Source organism: Lupinus angustifolius, chromosome LG08, assembly GCF_001865875.1.
Source record: "Lupinus angustifolius cultivar Tanjil chromosome LG08, LupAngTanjil_v1.0, whole genome shotgun sequence".
NCBI classification, from domain to species: Eukaryota; Viridiplantae; Streptophyta; class Magnoliopsida; order Fabales; family Fabaceae; genus Lupinus; species Lupinus angustifolius.
The window spans coordinates 1,184,062-1,200,534 of record NC_032016.1 but is presented as its reverse complement, the minus strand read 5'-3'; the positions used below and the strand labels follow the sequence as shown (position 1 = coordinate 1,200,534).

Sequence of the window (16,473 nt, the reverse complement as noted above, 5' to 3'; positions counted from 1 at the left end):
CAATGTTAATATTGCACATATATGAATGGGAACTATAATGTTTCAATACATGATTTATTGATATTATAAAATATATGTATATTATATTTGCATTATGCATAAACAAAGAAGCGATCCGTGCAAGTACACGGGTACACTGCTAGTATATATCTGAAAATTTCAACCAAATTAACTATTGATCATTTCATTAATTTAATTTACTTCAATACTTTAGACTGAAAAATGGGTTAACCATGAACACATAAATTCAACTTAACCTAGTTATCGAACATAGCTATTATTATGGTATCTAAAGTTTAAAACCCTTTCCACCGCCCCTTTAGTTTTAAAACTACTTTAACATTGAAAACAATATCAAATCTCCAATCATCAACCACGTTGCTTTTTAATAATAAAAAATATTGACTTGATATTATATGAGTTTTATAACTTGTTAATTTATTATTTATTATCAATTTTTAATCATTATTAACTTTAAAAAAAATAATATAAATAAGTAGTAAATAAGATATTATTGATCATGAATAAATTCTCACATCAATGATATATAAATACCACAATCATTTTTTATACCACCAAAAACTTAACAAAACAACATTTCTTAATAATTAAATTCAATGGAAACAAACAAAATAGCACAGAAAGCAACTCAGAAATGGGCACTTGGAGAGTAAAAATGAACTTCCCTACTCAAGCCAACTCAAACTCAACAATAACACTAGAATAACCCAAACTACTATCATATAACCCTTTCACTTTCTTCTTCTTCTTCCACTAAAAAACACATCTTTGTATCTTAAGAGAGAAAGGAACTAATATACTAAGTTTAAACTATGGGCTTTTTTTCTTTATAGGTTTTAGTTTCTTTATTTCTTTCTTCAAAAAAAAGTACACGTTTTTAAGGCGGTGCATCAAATGGGTTGTACGGCGTCAAAGCTGGAAAATGAAGACACGGTGCGGCGTTGCAAGGATCGCCGCCGCCTCATTAAAGAAGCAGTTTCTGCTCGCCACCTCCTTGCCGCTGCACATTCCGACTACTGCCGTTCCCTCCGCCTTACTGGTTCCGCCCTCTGCACTTTCGCCGCCGGAGAACCCCTCTCCATCTCCGACGACACCCCCGCCGTGTTCCTTAACACAAAATCAACCTACAAAACAACCACCACTTCTTCCGCCGCCGTCCACCACCACCACCAACCTCCTCCGCTTCATATCCCATCTCTCTCCCCTTCCTCCCTCCACCCTCCACCACCACCGTTCAAACCCACTCCTTCTCCAACCATAACAAGCTCCAAGCTCCCCCATATACTCTCTTCCTCTAGTGTCTCCTCCGGTAATAATCCCCACGGCCGTAAACAACCACCACCGCCGCAACCGAAGCTCCCTCATATCCTCTCAGATTCTAGTCTTTCATCAACCCCACGTTCAAATTTCGGTTCCTCGTTCTACCCTACAGCATTTCAGAGAAACTTTACATATTCCAACACTCCTTCTCAAACTTCCTCTGTTTGGAACTGGGAAAATTTCAACCCTCCTCCTACTCCTCCGGGTTCCGATTACTTCAACAATCTCGCAACAAAACAGCATCAACAGCATGAAACTGAAACAGAACAAGGTTCTGGGTCTGATTCAGAACACTCGGAATATAAATATAAACAGAGAATCGATAACAGAAATGTTGATCTTGATGTTCAAAGAAAATATATCAGTGACTATAAAATGAAGACTAATGTTGTTGATGATGCTGATGAGGAAAGATCTGAATATGATTTTTTTCATGGAAAGCATCAAGATCAAGATCATTATCATCATCATCATATTCATGAAGAGTATACTGAGACGGAGCGAGAAGAGGTTCAGTGTAGTGAGTGGGGGGATAGGTACAGCACGACGAGTTCTTCAGATGATGATAATGAGGAGGAGGAAGAGGATGCAGATATAAGGTCTGAGATCGGGACTCGATCGAATTTTGGGTCATCAGTGCAGGCAGAGTCTGTGGTGGGAGATCTGGTTGCTGGTACTGCTGCTCCTGCTGTGGCGTCAAGGAATGTTTACAGGCCTGGGAAATCGGAGGATGCGGCTTCTTCGTCGGCCGGGAGTTATAGGACTGGTGAGGTGATGGATATGAAGATGGTGGTGAGGCATAAGGATTTGAAGGAGATTGTGGAAGCAATTAGAGACAATTTTGAGAAGGCTGCTGTGGTTGGAGATAAGGTTTCGGAGATGCTCGAAATCAGCAAGGCTCAGCTTGATAGAAGTTTCAGACAATTGAGAAGTAAGTTAATGTAACAAATGAGACTTAGTTTTTATTTTCTGGGGTTGTTGTGTTTCATTAGGAAAGTTTAGACATTGTTTAGATTCGGTTTTTATCATTTTATGTCATCAATTGCATAGATTCTGGTTTTCTCCTTTGGCAAAAAAGTGATAAAAATTCTGGGGAAGTTTGAATTGATTTGAAAATTGATGATTTTGGTTAATTGAGACTTGAGAATCTGGAAAGTTGAAATCTTAGGAGTGTGAAAAGATTGTCTGAACTTGTTTTTTTCATGGGCTTGTGTTTGGTTAATGAGAAATCATGTGAAAGTTCATTTTTTGGTTAAACATTCATTATTGGTCACTTAAGATAAAAATTGGTAATTTCGGTTTTCTCAGCATCCAAGTGGTGGATTAAAAATTCTGGGCATGTTTGAATTGACTCAAATTTTATGATTCTGATTGCAGAAACTGTGTATCACTCAAGCAGTTTATTGAGTAATTTGAGCTCTACCTGGACCTCAAAACCACCATTGGCAGTTAAATACCGGCTCGATGCCGGTTCACTGGAAGAACCGGGCAGTCTGAAGAGTCTTTGCTCCACTTTGGATCGGCTTTTGGCTTGGGAGAAGAAGCTTTATGAGGAAGTGAAGGTAGTAAATTTTTTATAATTTCTAAGCCATTTTTTAACCATTGTTATCTCCTAGATAGTAATTTCATATAGTTTTCTTGTCACAGTAATTTAAAATTTTATAATGAGAAAAGGATGTATAATATGTAAGAATTTTTTAAACTGTCACTATCTTGTCCATCATTCATTATCATTCATTTTTAATCATTAGTGACTTTTAAGTAAAAAAAGTAATGCAAATAAATGATAAATAATGGACTTATTATATATAAGTCTTTACTCTACTGTTAATGCACAGATATTATATTGCAGTACTTTATAATACATATTTTTTGAGACAATAAAAAAGTTAAAAGGAAAGATGAGTGGAGAAAAACTTTGGTTTTGGTCGCGTAAGGTCACAGCAGTATTTGACTATTGAGTGTGGAAAAAGGACCCATGTTTTCTTGATGTGAAATTGACGATAATACCCTTATAGGAGGTGGGACCAACTTTTATGTTGCCACCATATATCTTGCTGGATAATATCATGATATGATTTGGGTGGCTGAACTTTAAGTCTTTGGACAAATATGGTGTATGAGTTGTTAGTGATGTTACATCTATGATTCTTTAATCTAAATAAGATGGGAAAAAAATTAACAATTGTGTAAGTTATGACTTTTTGCATGTGGAAATGTTATTTATGTATATGAGATATTGCTTGATTATTATGGTATGGTACATAAATAAAAATATTACATGTATATAACTAATATGATATTGCTTGATTATTCTGGTATGGTATATAAACAAAAAAGGTGAAATATTTATGCATTTTCATTATAAAAATTTATCCATCGTTCATTTGTATTATTTATTATTATTTTATTAAAAGAGTCGATAATGATTAAATATAAATTTTTGATGATATTGTGATAGTGTATCCAACTACACTTGTCAGTGCATATATTTTTTCTCAAATAAAATTATTATTGTGTGGACTGTGAAATGACTGGAATCCTCACTTTTGTAACTCTTCTATGCCCATTGAGTATAACTGGCTTTTACAGAAAGGTAAAAATAACAACAAAGAGCAAAGTGATTATAATTAGTTAAACACTTGCCTTTGATTTTTTTTGTCCTACATAACATTGATTTCTCAAAAAAATTGGGACTTTGTCCTTAAGTTATAAAAGAAGGGAAAACATGTTTTATTATATATTATATTATAAATGGTTTAGTTGCCAAAACAAGGTAGATTTCTTTGAACACACAGTAGCAAACAAAAATTAATGTCTAGAATGTTGGTTATAGATGCTTGAAAGTTGAAACTCCAATAAATGTAGTGTCCATCTTAGCCTGTCTTTTTACCAAACTAAAGTCAAGTGGTTCTGTTGCATTTATTTTTAACTAAAAGCATGTGAATTTGAAACAATGTGTGCTTAAAGGTTACTCTAAATGCTCCTTGAATTTAGGCTAGAGAAGGTGTGAAGATTGAACATGAAAAGAAATTGTCAGCACTGCAGAGTCAGGAATACAAAGGAGATGATGAAGCAAAGATATTCAAAACCAAGGCTTCCATAAATAGGTTGCAGTCACTAATAATTGTCACATCTCAGGCTGTTTCTACAACCTCAAGTGCTATTATTGGTACTAGGGACTCTGATCTTGTTCCTCAGCTTATTGATCTCTGTCATGGGTATGTCTCTTAATACTGCAATTGTTTTATTGTTCTATTGTTTTATGATAGAGCATATGACGTTATTCGATCCATGTAGCCGACCTCGCCTAGTGGGATAAAGTCTTGGTTGTTGTTTTGTTTGGTCTAAGCATAGGGAAGGTGAATGTAAGTAACCTTACCTCCACAAGCAGAGAGATTGTTTTCAGGATTTGAACTCAATGACATACCTATTTGTCATTATTGTGCCAAACATTCAATGTTATTTGACTTAATTCGGGGCATATATGAGCTCAATTGTTTTGGTATAACCAAGGGTATCCCCTCACCCTATGGGTAAGGAACTAATCTCTTTCACAATGCGTGGCTGCCCCTCCCAATATGTGTCGCTCCCAGGAATCGAATCTTTAACCTAGTTCGATATTTGGGGATCTAGTGAGGCCTTATATCACTTCACCAATGCCTAGTCGATATATAGGAGCTCTTTAAGCAGCCATTCATGCTACTCTGAAATGAGTGAAATCCATAGTGTTTGTTCTTGTTGTGTACCTTCATGAATTAAGTGCGACATTTGAGACTTCATGAATTAAGTCACTTCAAACTAGGTACAGCTTGTTATGTTTCCATAATTAGGATCATACTATGAGTCTATGACTACCCTGTTGGAATTTTACTCATACTTTTGTGTGAAAGAAAAGAAACATAGATGGTAGAATGTGAGAGCTTTGAGGTGTAAACTACTTCTCTGAAAGAGCTCTCGCTATGAACCATCAAAATCCTGTCTTTTTCTATATCATTTTGTACTCAATTACAAGTGGGAATATGCTTAGTGTGAGTCACAGAATATTTTTGGCCCCTAGGTGGAAAGTATTATGGATTTAATGCTTTGGTATGCAACTTGCTTCATCAGGTTCCTAATTGCATGTGCTTCCTTGTACCAAACTGTCCAACTACTACTACCTACCACATGTGATGAAAAACCTTGGCCCACCACAGCACCAATCAAAATAGTATTTTGTCTATAAACTTTAGGCCCCATTTCAGCAAATATAACTTATTGATGGAGTCTGTTATAGTAAAGTACTATGGTATAATGGCATTTACTATAGCCCTAATTAGCTGAATCTAAACTATTGGATTGGTTGGTTGGATTGGTTGGTGGGTGCTATACAACAACAATCAAGCCTTTATCCGGATAAAAGATGAAGGTTGTGTTAGGCAATCGACAACTAACATAAAACTTTGTCGAATCTCTATGATATGGTGGGTGCTATAAGTTGAATGAAATAAATTATTTTTACTATAATAACTTTTCATCCATTTCACTTAATTTTCACAAATCAAGTATTTATGAAAGTAAAATATAAACAAAAGACAAAAGACAACACAGAAAGGTGTTTTTTCTCCAGAAACTTGCCTCCTTTGTCTCATTTCCTCACTCCTCCTCTCACTGCTACCTCATCATTCTGTTATGCTGCAGCCATTAGCCTACACATTCGTAATATTCCCCATCCTGTCCTCGTTCCACCACGACCCTTCCTCCCCCTTCCTGCATACACATTTGTAATAGTGGCTCTATCGATATGGAACCGGAGGATTGTAGGTAAACATGGTATAGCATAATTACTGTAATGCATCTTGTTTGCAATTGATAGTGTAGTTGCAATTCAACATTGTATGAAGTTGATAAGTAGTGACCAGTTTTTAGACTTGTCACTTAAATCATGCATTATGCAATGACTTTTTGGCATTTGAAGTAAATCATTTTGGCAATGCAACTGATTAAATCTAACTAATGGGTCTTTCATGTGAAATTCTAGAAAATCTATAACAACAATAAGGTTGTGATCAAATGGTTAATATTTTAATTAACATGGATATTATCTGATTCATTAATATAATTTTCGAAACAAGAATTTGTCTCAGTCACAGGTTGTTACTTGTGTTGTCTTATGTTTGTGAAATTGTGTTATTGTAATTGTAGAATCATGTACATGTGGAAGTCAATGCATCAGTACCATGAGTTTCAAAGCAACATTGTGCAGCAAGTCCGTGGCCTTGTAAACCGATCATCCAGAAGTGGTTCAACATCTGAACTGCACAGGCAGGCAACTCGGGATCTTGAATCAGCTGTAACATCTTGGCACTCTAGTTTCTGCCGCCTTATAAAATTCCAGCGGGACTTTATCCTGTCCCTACATGGCTGGTATAAGCTCAGTCTTGTTCCAGTCACTAATGATAACATCGTCAGCCGGGAACAACCCTCTTATGCATATCCATTTTTCGATGAATGGAAGCATGCACTTGATCGTGTCCCTGACACGGTTGCATCTGAAGCTATCAAGAGCTTTATCAATGTTGTCGGTGTGATATCTTGCAAGCAATCTGAAGAACTCAAGATCAAAAAACGAACCGAGACTGCTTCCAAGGAACTTGAGAAAAAGGCTTCGGCTCTGCGAAATCTTGAAAGAAAGTTTTACAACTCATATTCTATGGTAGGCATTAGCCTTCCTGACTCTGCACCTGACAATGGACTCGGCTTGGATGCACGCGACCCTCTTGCCGAGAAACGATTGGATCTCGCGACCTGCCAAAGTCGAGTTCAAGATGAAATGCTGAGACATTCAAAAGCTGTAGAGGTGACAAGAGCTATGACACTCAACAATCTACAAACAGGTTTGCCTGGAGTTTTTCAAGCATTGACTAGCTTTTCTTCATTGTTCACTGAAGCTCTTGAATCAGTATGCAACAGTTCATATGCCATAAGTAGGTAATTTATGTGTTGCTTGGGATCCAAGTTCTTCATAAGGGCTTGGATTTTTTTGTGGCAAGATCTTATTGCTCATACTATTTTGAATTATAAATGTAAATATGAAGGATTTTGTGGTTCCTACTATTTTGATAGGAAATGGGATTCTCTTGTTGTATAGGAAATTTCTTACTTTCTTGTATCAGAGGATTGTGATTTTCAATATTAATAAGTTATATATCATTGTGCTGTTCCATTATAGAATTCTTATTTTTACATAAGTTTTATGTATATATACTGATGTGTTGAAGAACAAGAAATTCTTTTCTCCATGGTTACTAAAACAACAAAGTATTGTGGTTCAAGTGGAAAACCAGTAAATGGATCGATATTGATAGGTATAACAATTATATTGATGATACAGTGGTACAAGTACATACCAGTACAAACTAGTGAAAACTGACCTGTTTATTACAATATTTTACCATTGTTCCATTCATATAAAGTGAAAATAGCTTCGATTTTGTAAAAAGATTTTGCTATCGAGTATCAAATACCACCCTCATATCTTTGTTTATATCTCTAAAGGATAATCCACCATAAGGGCATAGATTTTGCTGTGGAGTAGTGGAAATAAAAATATTTATTACCTTATTTATAATATTTGAATTTTAATATTAGTATTATATATGTATTTTTTTTTTTATTGATATGATTGGTACAATATTACTTCCCATGAGGTTGTGTATCTTAATATGATTTGTGGGGAATTAAGGTGTTTAGATGGTCGTTAGGAACAAATTCCGATGAATCTTCATTTTAGAGAATTAGGAGCGAATATCAATCTGTATCTTAGAATTTTTTATATATTAATTTGATTCTCGATAAAATAAAAATTTAAAATAGTCGTTAAAGATTATAAGTGTATGTTAAAACAACCATTGATAAAAACTAAAATATTTCAAACATTAATTGTAAAAAATAGTAACTCACATTTGAGATTATTAAGGACCTATTTAATTTTTTGGGACAAGCTAATAAGAAAAAAGAAAGAAATTGAGACAGCAAAACTAACTTTTACTCCAAAGTTTAATATCATGATATTTAATTGGTTAGTAAGTTATTATTCTAAGGTGGGAAAATTTACGTGAGTAGTGTAGTTTGATTACACTATCCAACGTTTGGAGTATATTTTGAAATAATTACGGGATCGGTGTATTTGTGGATTTCATGGATAGAATCTACGATTTCACCAAAGTCGTGGATGGGAAATGCGATTTCCCACCAATGTCGTGGACCTCATCCACGATTTTCTTACAGACTCTCTCTCTCCTGAAGTGAAATCGTGTATGCCACGTATGACTTCCATAGTCGTGCACCCCGTAGACAAGATTGGATGAGATAAGGTGATTTTTGAAATTCCCTTTACACGAAATTTAAATTTGTTTTTATTGTTTTATGATATTTAGTGTATAAAAAATAATATCTTTAAATTAAACTTGTAAAATTAAATTGTAAAATTTAATTGAATATGATAATTTTAATAAGTGTTATTTTTATGGAATTTGGTTAATGTTTTTGATATTTTTAACACATATTTTAAATGCAGAAATTGAAATAATAAGAAAATCTTATAGAAATGATATTGATAATTGTCGTAGGAATTTGAAAATGATTACATTAAAGAAAACAGAACAAGAATAGAAATTTTGGTAGACGGTGGAAGTAGTTGAGCAAACACTTCCATCATCTCATTGCAGTTTAGGTAAACGTCATTCAGTGACTACAACGGATTTGGAAACACATTTGTATGAGCACACCTATCACGAATCATTTTAATAAAATTGTACTGGAAAAAGTGGAAAAAATTAGAATGTTAGAATATATCAATACAATTTAAAATAAAATATAAGTAGAAATTTTGTTGTTGTTACCGATCCAGCTGAATATGCTCCGTCTGGAGAGATGTATTTCCTTGTCTTTTGTAAATACCATTACATATACTACGAATATTGATACAAAGGCTGGTCATCGGGAAAACCATTTACCACATAGCTTTCCCGGTTATTCCAAATTTGAATCCACTTGTTATACTTTTGAGGCTAATTGTAGTCATTTTCCCCACCTAGATCCATCTTGTGTTGTTTCTCTAGATTAATTGGATCTTCTGGGATGGATTGTGGTAGACCAAACTGCCTCATCACCTGATCAGCAGCATGTCACTCAACAAGTGCAAAGCAGATGCATGGTACATGTGCTCGGGCTACATCAGGTATGGGGCCCATATATGTAATTTTTCTATATGGGGTCCACACAAACTAATATATAAAAAAAATTAGTAATGAATTAGTATAAAAAATTAGAAATAATAATAAATATATTAATAATGACAAAATAACAGAAATTACCAGATCAATGCGCAAGAGATCCAACATTGACCGTATTATGTTGGTTGCATGACCAGGAATGTTGGTGGTGATTAGATGTTGCGCCCACCTAAAATGTAATGTTATATGAAGTTAGTATTATATAAATAGTTTGAAATATAAACTATTATATTATGAAGAAATTAGGAAAAAAAAATGGGAAAAAAGATTTACCTTTGGACTAAAGGGAATATTTGTAAATCATCATTGTGTAGTCTTGGAGCTAGCATTGGGATGTGATCATATGCCTACGACTGTAGCAGATGCAAGCATCCTCCAATTTCAATATGGCGACTAATGAGCGTCGCACGACATAATCCGCGATATAGACATGCCAATACAACTGAACCTCAACTATATTGGTATGTATGTGACGAGTCCTCCAGCAATGGGAGATACGTCAGGTGGACTCGTGACCCTGATGTATATGGCATGAGGAAGCCTCCAATCATGCATAATATGAAGGCTTTTGCATGTTGTTCAATGACAACATCATCAGCACCTTCTGGGAGAACAACAAAGGTTGAGTCTAGCCAACTCATTTGGATCCTTTGGCCCATAATCTGTTTATCAGTTGGGATTGCACCCAACAAGTTGTGACAAATGATTTCCCAATTTGCGCTTGTAATTCCAGTAACAGTAGCTCCATTAACAGGTAACCCAAGTTGGTATGCGACATCTTCAAGGGTTACAGTGCACTCGCCAATAGGTAGATGGAAGGTGTGAGTATCCGGCCTCCATCTCTCAACTAATGCTATAATGAGGTGATTGTTGATTTCGATTGTACCAATATCTAGAATGTGCCCAAATGCGGTGTTGCGAATAACTTTGACTAGCTTTTCTTCATTGTTCACTGAAGCTCTTGAATCAGTATGCAACAGTTCATATGCCATAAGTAGGTAATTTATGTGTTGCTTGGGATCCAAGTTCTTCATAAGGGCTTGGATTTTTTTGTGGCAAGATCTTATTGCTCATACTATTTTGAATTATAAATGTAAATATGAAGGATTTTGTGGTTCCTACTATTTTGATAGGAAATGGGATTCTCTTGTTGTATAGGAAATTTCTTACTTTCTTGTATCAGAGGATTGTGATTTTCAATATTAATAAGTTATATATCATTGTGCTGTTCCATTATAGAATTCTTATTTTTACATAAGTTTTATGTATATATACTGATGTGTTGAAGAACAAGAAATTCTTTTCTCCATGGTTACTAAAACAACAAAGTATTGTGGTTCAAGTGGAAAACCAGTAAATGGATCGATATTGATAGGTATAACAATTATATTGATGATACAGTGGTACAAGTACATACCAGTACAAACTAGTGAAAACTGACCTGTTTATTACAATATTTTACCATTGTTCCATTCATATAAAGTGAAAATAGCTTCGATTTTGTAAAAAGATTTTGCTATCGAGTATCAAATACCACCCTCATATCTTTGTTTATATCTCTAAAGGATAATCCACCATAAGGGCATAGATTTTGCTGTGGAGTAGTGGAAATAAAAATATTTATTACCTTATTTATAATATTTGAATTTTAATATTAGTATTATATATGTATTTTTTTTTTTATTGATATGATTGGTACAATATTACTTCCCATGAGGTTGTGTATCTTAATATGATTTGTGGGGAATTAAGGTGTTTAGATGGTCGTTAGGAACAAATTCCGATGAATCTTCATTTTAGAGAATTAGGAGCGAATATCAATCTGTATCTTAGAATTTTTTATATATTAATTTGATTCTCGATAAAATAAAAATTTAAAATAGTCGTTAAAGATTATAAGTGTATGTTAAAACAACCATTGATAAAAACTAAAATATTTCAAACATTAATTGTAAAAAATAGTAACTCACATTTGAGATTATTAAGGACCTATTTAATTTTTTGGGACAAGCTAATAAGAAAAAAGAAAGAAATTGAGACAGCAAAACTAACTTTTACTCCAAAGTTTAATATCATGATATTTAATTGGTTAGTAAGTTATTATTCTAAGGTGGGAAAATTTACGTGAGTAGTGTAGTTTGATTACACTATCCAACGTTTGGAGTATATTTTGAAATAATTACGGGATCGGTGTATTTGTGGATTTCATGGATAGAATCTACGATTTCACCAAAGTCGTGGATGGGAAATGCGATTTCCCACCAATGTCGTGGACCTCATCCACGATTTTCTTACAGACTCTCTCTCTCCTGAAGTGAAATCGTGTATGCCACGTATGACTTCCATAGTCGTGCACCCCGTAGACAAGATTGGATGAGATAAGGTGATTTTTGAAATTCCCTTTACACGAAATTTAAATTTGTTTTTATTGTTTTATGATATTTAGTGTATAAAAAATAATATCTTTAAATTAAACTTGTAAAATTAAATTGTAAAATTTAATTGAATATGATAATTTTAATAAGTGTTATTTTTATGGAATTTGGTTAATGTTTTTGATATTTTTAACACATATTTTAAATGCAGAAATTGAAATAATAAGAAAATCTTATAGAAATGATATTGATAATTGTCGTAGGAATTTGAAAATGATTACATTAAAGAAAACAGAACAAGAATAGAAATTTTGGTAGACGGTGGAAGTAGTTGAGCAAACACTTCCATCATCTCATTGCAGTTTAGGTAAACGTCATTCAGTGACTACAACGGATTTGGAAACACATTTGTATGAGCACACCTATCACGAATCATTTTAATAAAATTGTACTGGAAAAAGTGGAAAAAATTAGAATGTTAGAATATATCAATACAATTTAAAATAAAATATAAGTAGAAATTTTGTTGTTGTTACCGATCCAGCTGAATATGCTCCGTCTGGAGAGATGTATTTCCTTGTCTTTTGTAAATACCATTACATATACTACGAATATTGATACAAAGGCTGGTCATCGGGAAAACCATTTACCACATAGCTTTCCCGGTTATTCCAAATTTGAATCCACTTGTTATACTTTTGAGGCTAATTGTAGTCATTTTCCCCACCTAGATCCATCTTGTGTTGTTTCTCTAGATTAATTGGATCTTCTGGGATGGATTGTGGTAGACCAAACTGCCTCATCACCTGATCAGCAGCATGTCACTCAACAAGTGCAAAGCAGATGCATGGTACATGTGCTCGGGCTACATCAGGTATGGGGCCCATATATGTAATTTTTCTATATGGGGTCCACACAAACTAATATATAAAAAAAATTAGTAATGAATTAGTATAAAAAATTAGAAATAATAATAAATATATTAATAATGACAAAATAACAGAAATTACCAGATCAATGCGCAAGAGATCCAACATTGACCGTATTATGTTGGTTGCATGACCAGGAATGTTGGTGGTGATTAGATGTTGCGCCCACCTAAAATGTAATGTTATATGAAGTTAGTATTATATAAATAGTTTGAAATATAAACTATTATATTATGAAGAAATTAGGAAAAAAAAATGGGAAAAAAGATTTACCTTTGGACTAAAGGGAATATTTGTAAATCATCATTGTGTAGTCTTGGAGCTAGCATTGGGATGTGATCATATGCCTACGACTGTAGCAGATGCAAGCATCCTCCAATTTCAATATGGCGACTAATGAGCGTCGCACGACATAATCCGCGATATAGACATGCCAATACAACTGAACCTCAACTATATTGGTATGTATGTGACGAGTCCTCCAGCAATGGGAGATACGTCAGGTGGACTCGTGACCCTGATGTATATGGCATGAGGAAGCCTCCAATCATGCATAATATGAAGGCTTTTGCATGTTGTTCAATGACAACATCATCAGCACCTTCTGGGAGAACAACAAAGGTTGAGTCTAGCCAACTCATTTGGATCCTTTGGCCCATAATCTGTTTATCGGTTGGGATTGCACCCAACAAGTTGTGACAAATGATTTCCCAATTTGCGCTTGTAATTCCAGTAACAGTAGCTCCATTAACAGGTAACCCAAGTTGGTATGCGACATCTTCAAGGGTTACAGTGCACTCGCCAATAGGTAGATGGAAGGTGTGAGTATCCGGCCTCCATCTCTCAACTAATGCTATAATGAGGTGATTGTTGATTTCGATTGTACCAATATCTAGAATGTGCCCAAATGCGGTGTTGCGAATAACTTCTAACACCAGTGCAGATGATAATTGTTGTCAAAAATTGTATTTTGCTCGAAACGTAACCTCTCCACCATTCCATATGTTGGTGGAGACATGGTCTTTTTCAAGGTTGAGAAGGGAAGGGTTAATAGGACCTAGACCAATATGTTCCCTTTTTTGGACAAAAAGTATGGGGAAATCAGGAAATATATGGAAATAATTCGGAAAGATTTTGATTGGGTGTGAGAATGAGGGGGAGATTGTTTGAATTTATAGGGTTTGGAAGTCGTGGATGGGGTCCACGAGTTCCTACCTGATAGTGGTAATTGTGCCCTAGTCGCGCATGGGTTTGTAGCCCTAACCCTAGCCTGGGCCAAAGTCATGGCTGCCATCTACGACTTTCATTAAAGTTGTGGATACGGTCCATGATTTGCATTCAATAGCCTACACTAATCTCGTGGGTGAGGTCCACGAGATTCAATAAAACCCTAAAAATATTCACCAAAGTCGTGGACCCTGTCCACGACTTTCTTTATATTCTGGTGAATCTCGTGGACCCTATCCACGACTTTCATTGAAGTTATTGGTATACAGATATTTTTTTGAAAATGTAGTTGACGAGTGTAATTATTGGTATACGGATATGAGTTTAATTATTGGTATACCGAAAATATAAATAATTTTAATGAGTGTAATTATATAATGATTGTAATTATTTAGGTTTTAATGAGTGTAACTATATAATTACTATATTTATTTAATGAGTGTCATTATTTAGTGAGCATATTTACACAAATAATGTTACACAAATAAGAATTTCAATATATTACACAAATAATGTTACACAAATAAGAATTTCAATATAGTACACAAATTGTAACATTGCATAAGTTAGTTTTGCCTTGAACTTTACCCGACTTCGGTACTTCTAAATGAACATTTATTCTTATTGTATCCTTCACTCCTACACCACCCACATTTTTTAATTTGTTGGGATTGAGAATCATCTATTTCATTGTGTATGCGTGTAGTTTTTGGTCTTCTAGTATGGTTCCTACGCATAAGGAGATTAGGAATGAAGGTTGGACCTAAATTAGGAGGCCAATATTCTTCATTTCCAATGGCTTGAAGCTCATGTCCATAAACCTTCTGCAAGTTCTCTAACCTATAAATTGGTGAGATAAACTGCCCATAGTCTAAGTTCAATGATACACAAGTAGCAATAACATGAGATCATGGCAATTTAAGTAATTGAAATTCCCCACAATCACACCAATTTTCGATTAATATTACTGTGTATACTCTTGAGTGTCGACTACTATTGGTACTAGCAACTTCCACCTCCAAGACTCCTGATTCCCGTGAAAAACTCCGTACTATTTGACATGTAGCTTTTCGGTTATTTTCATTAATCGCCTTAGTCAATTCTTCGCAATAAACATGACCTGCCCTTATCATGTTAGTTGCTTCATTTCTATGGTGTACAAACAATGAGTTAAGTCTATGATATGTTGCTCTAACAAGTGCAGTAATTGGCAAGACTCTTGCTCCTTTGAGAACGACATTCACACATTCTTCCAAGTTCGTCGTCATATGGTTGTACCGTCTCCCATAATCATATGATTGCGTCCATTTTTATTTTGGGAACTTATCTAACGAAGTTGCTGCCCTCGAGTTCTTTTGACGCAATAGAACAAGCATTCACTCGAATAGAGGTCACATCAATTCATACTCTACAACAAGTTCATTAGTATTAACATAAATCACATAAACAAACAATTTAACATAAATCACATTCATTTCAATACATACCCATTTCAATGACTTTTTCTTTCATAACATTATCTCGGAACTGCTTGTTGAAATTGTTAGCAACATGACGAATGCAATATACAGATTGATCATCACACCATTGTGGGAGCTCAGTACCTAGAGCACCCAATAAACATGTACCCTTATCTGATATTATACAAATATTTGGTTGTGGGGCAACATATGTCCGAAGATTGTAGAAAAACCATTCTCATGCTTCTTTGATCTCTCCTTCCACAATGGCAAATGCTATTAGAAATATACGTCTATTACCATCTTGTGAACTAGCTATTAGCAATGTTCCAGTATATTTTCCAGGCAAAAATGTTCATTCACTTGAAGGTTTGGTTTGCAAAAACCAAATCCTTCAATGCATGGCTTGAAAGCCCAAAATACCCTATCAAGAATTAAAGTAGTATGTTCTTCATGGTTAGATGTTGAATATTTTACAATTGTACCTAGTGAATAATATTGGACAGCATTCAACCAGCGAGGTAGCTCATTGTATTATCCCTCCCAATCACCATAAATTTGGGACATTGCTATTTGTTTAGTAGTCCAAGTGATCGAGGCCATTCCCGATACAAATAATATAACAATTAAAACTACAGTACTAGGAAGTGACTCCTAGGTCGTTTCCCAAGGATTATCTTTCAAGAAAGTTTCAAACACCTTATACTGACACACACACAAGGGGGTTTTTGTTGTTGGATAGTATGAACATAAATCAAATTCAGAAACAGTAGTTAAACAATGTAATAAAACGGCTAAATCCCTTTGGTTCGTTTGTTCACAACTCAATCCTCGGTTTCAAAAGATTATTTTCAGATTCCAACCA

The 16,473-nt window shown here is 34.6% G+C and overlaps 1 protein-coding gene across 2 annotated transcripts; it reads left to right on the top strand.

The window, feature by feature from the left end:
* LOC109354216 lies at nucleotides 691-7,551 on the top strand. Of its 2 annotated transcripts, XM_019596557.1 has the most exons (5): nucleotides 691-1,663; nucleotides 1,712-2,272; nucleotides 2,719-2,903; nucleotides 4,339-4,562; nucleotides 6,526-7,551. In XM_019596557.1, exons 1-5 carry the CDS (start codon nucleotides 916-918, stop codon nucleotides 7,313-7,315), a joined length of 2,508 nt encoding a protein of 835 aa, XP_019452102.1. In that variant the 5' UTR covers nucleotides 691-915; the 3' UTR covers nucleotides 7,316-7,551. The 2 variants fall into 2 exon arrangements, with proteins under 2 accessions (XP_019452102.1, XP_019452101.1); XM_019596556.1 differs by having other exon boundaries at nucleotides 691-2,272.

Bases quoted from the DNA above. Each gene is read 5' to 3' on its own strand.
- LOC109354216 (XM_019596556.1), top strand. From the start codon at position 916: ATGGGTTGTACGGCGTCAAAGCTGGAAAATGAAGACACGGTGCGGCGT. The intron at 2,273-2,718 runs GTAAGTTAATGT...TTCTGATTGCAG, and splicing joins AAGTTTCAGACAATTGAGAA to AAACTGTGTATCACTCAAGC. The intron at 2,904-4,338 runs GTAGTAAATTTT...CCTTGAATTTAG, and splicing joins AGCTTTATGAGGAAGTGAAG to GCTAGAGAAGGTGTGAAGAT.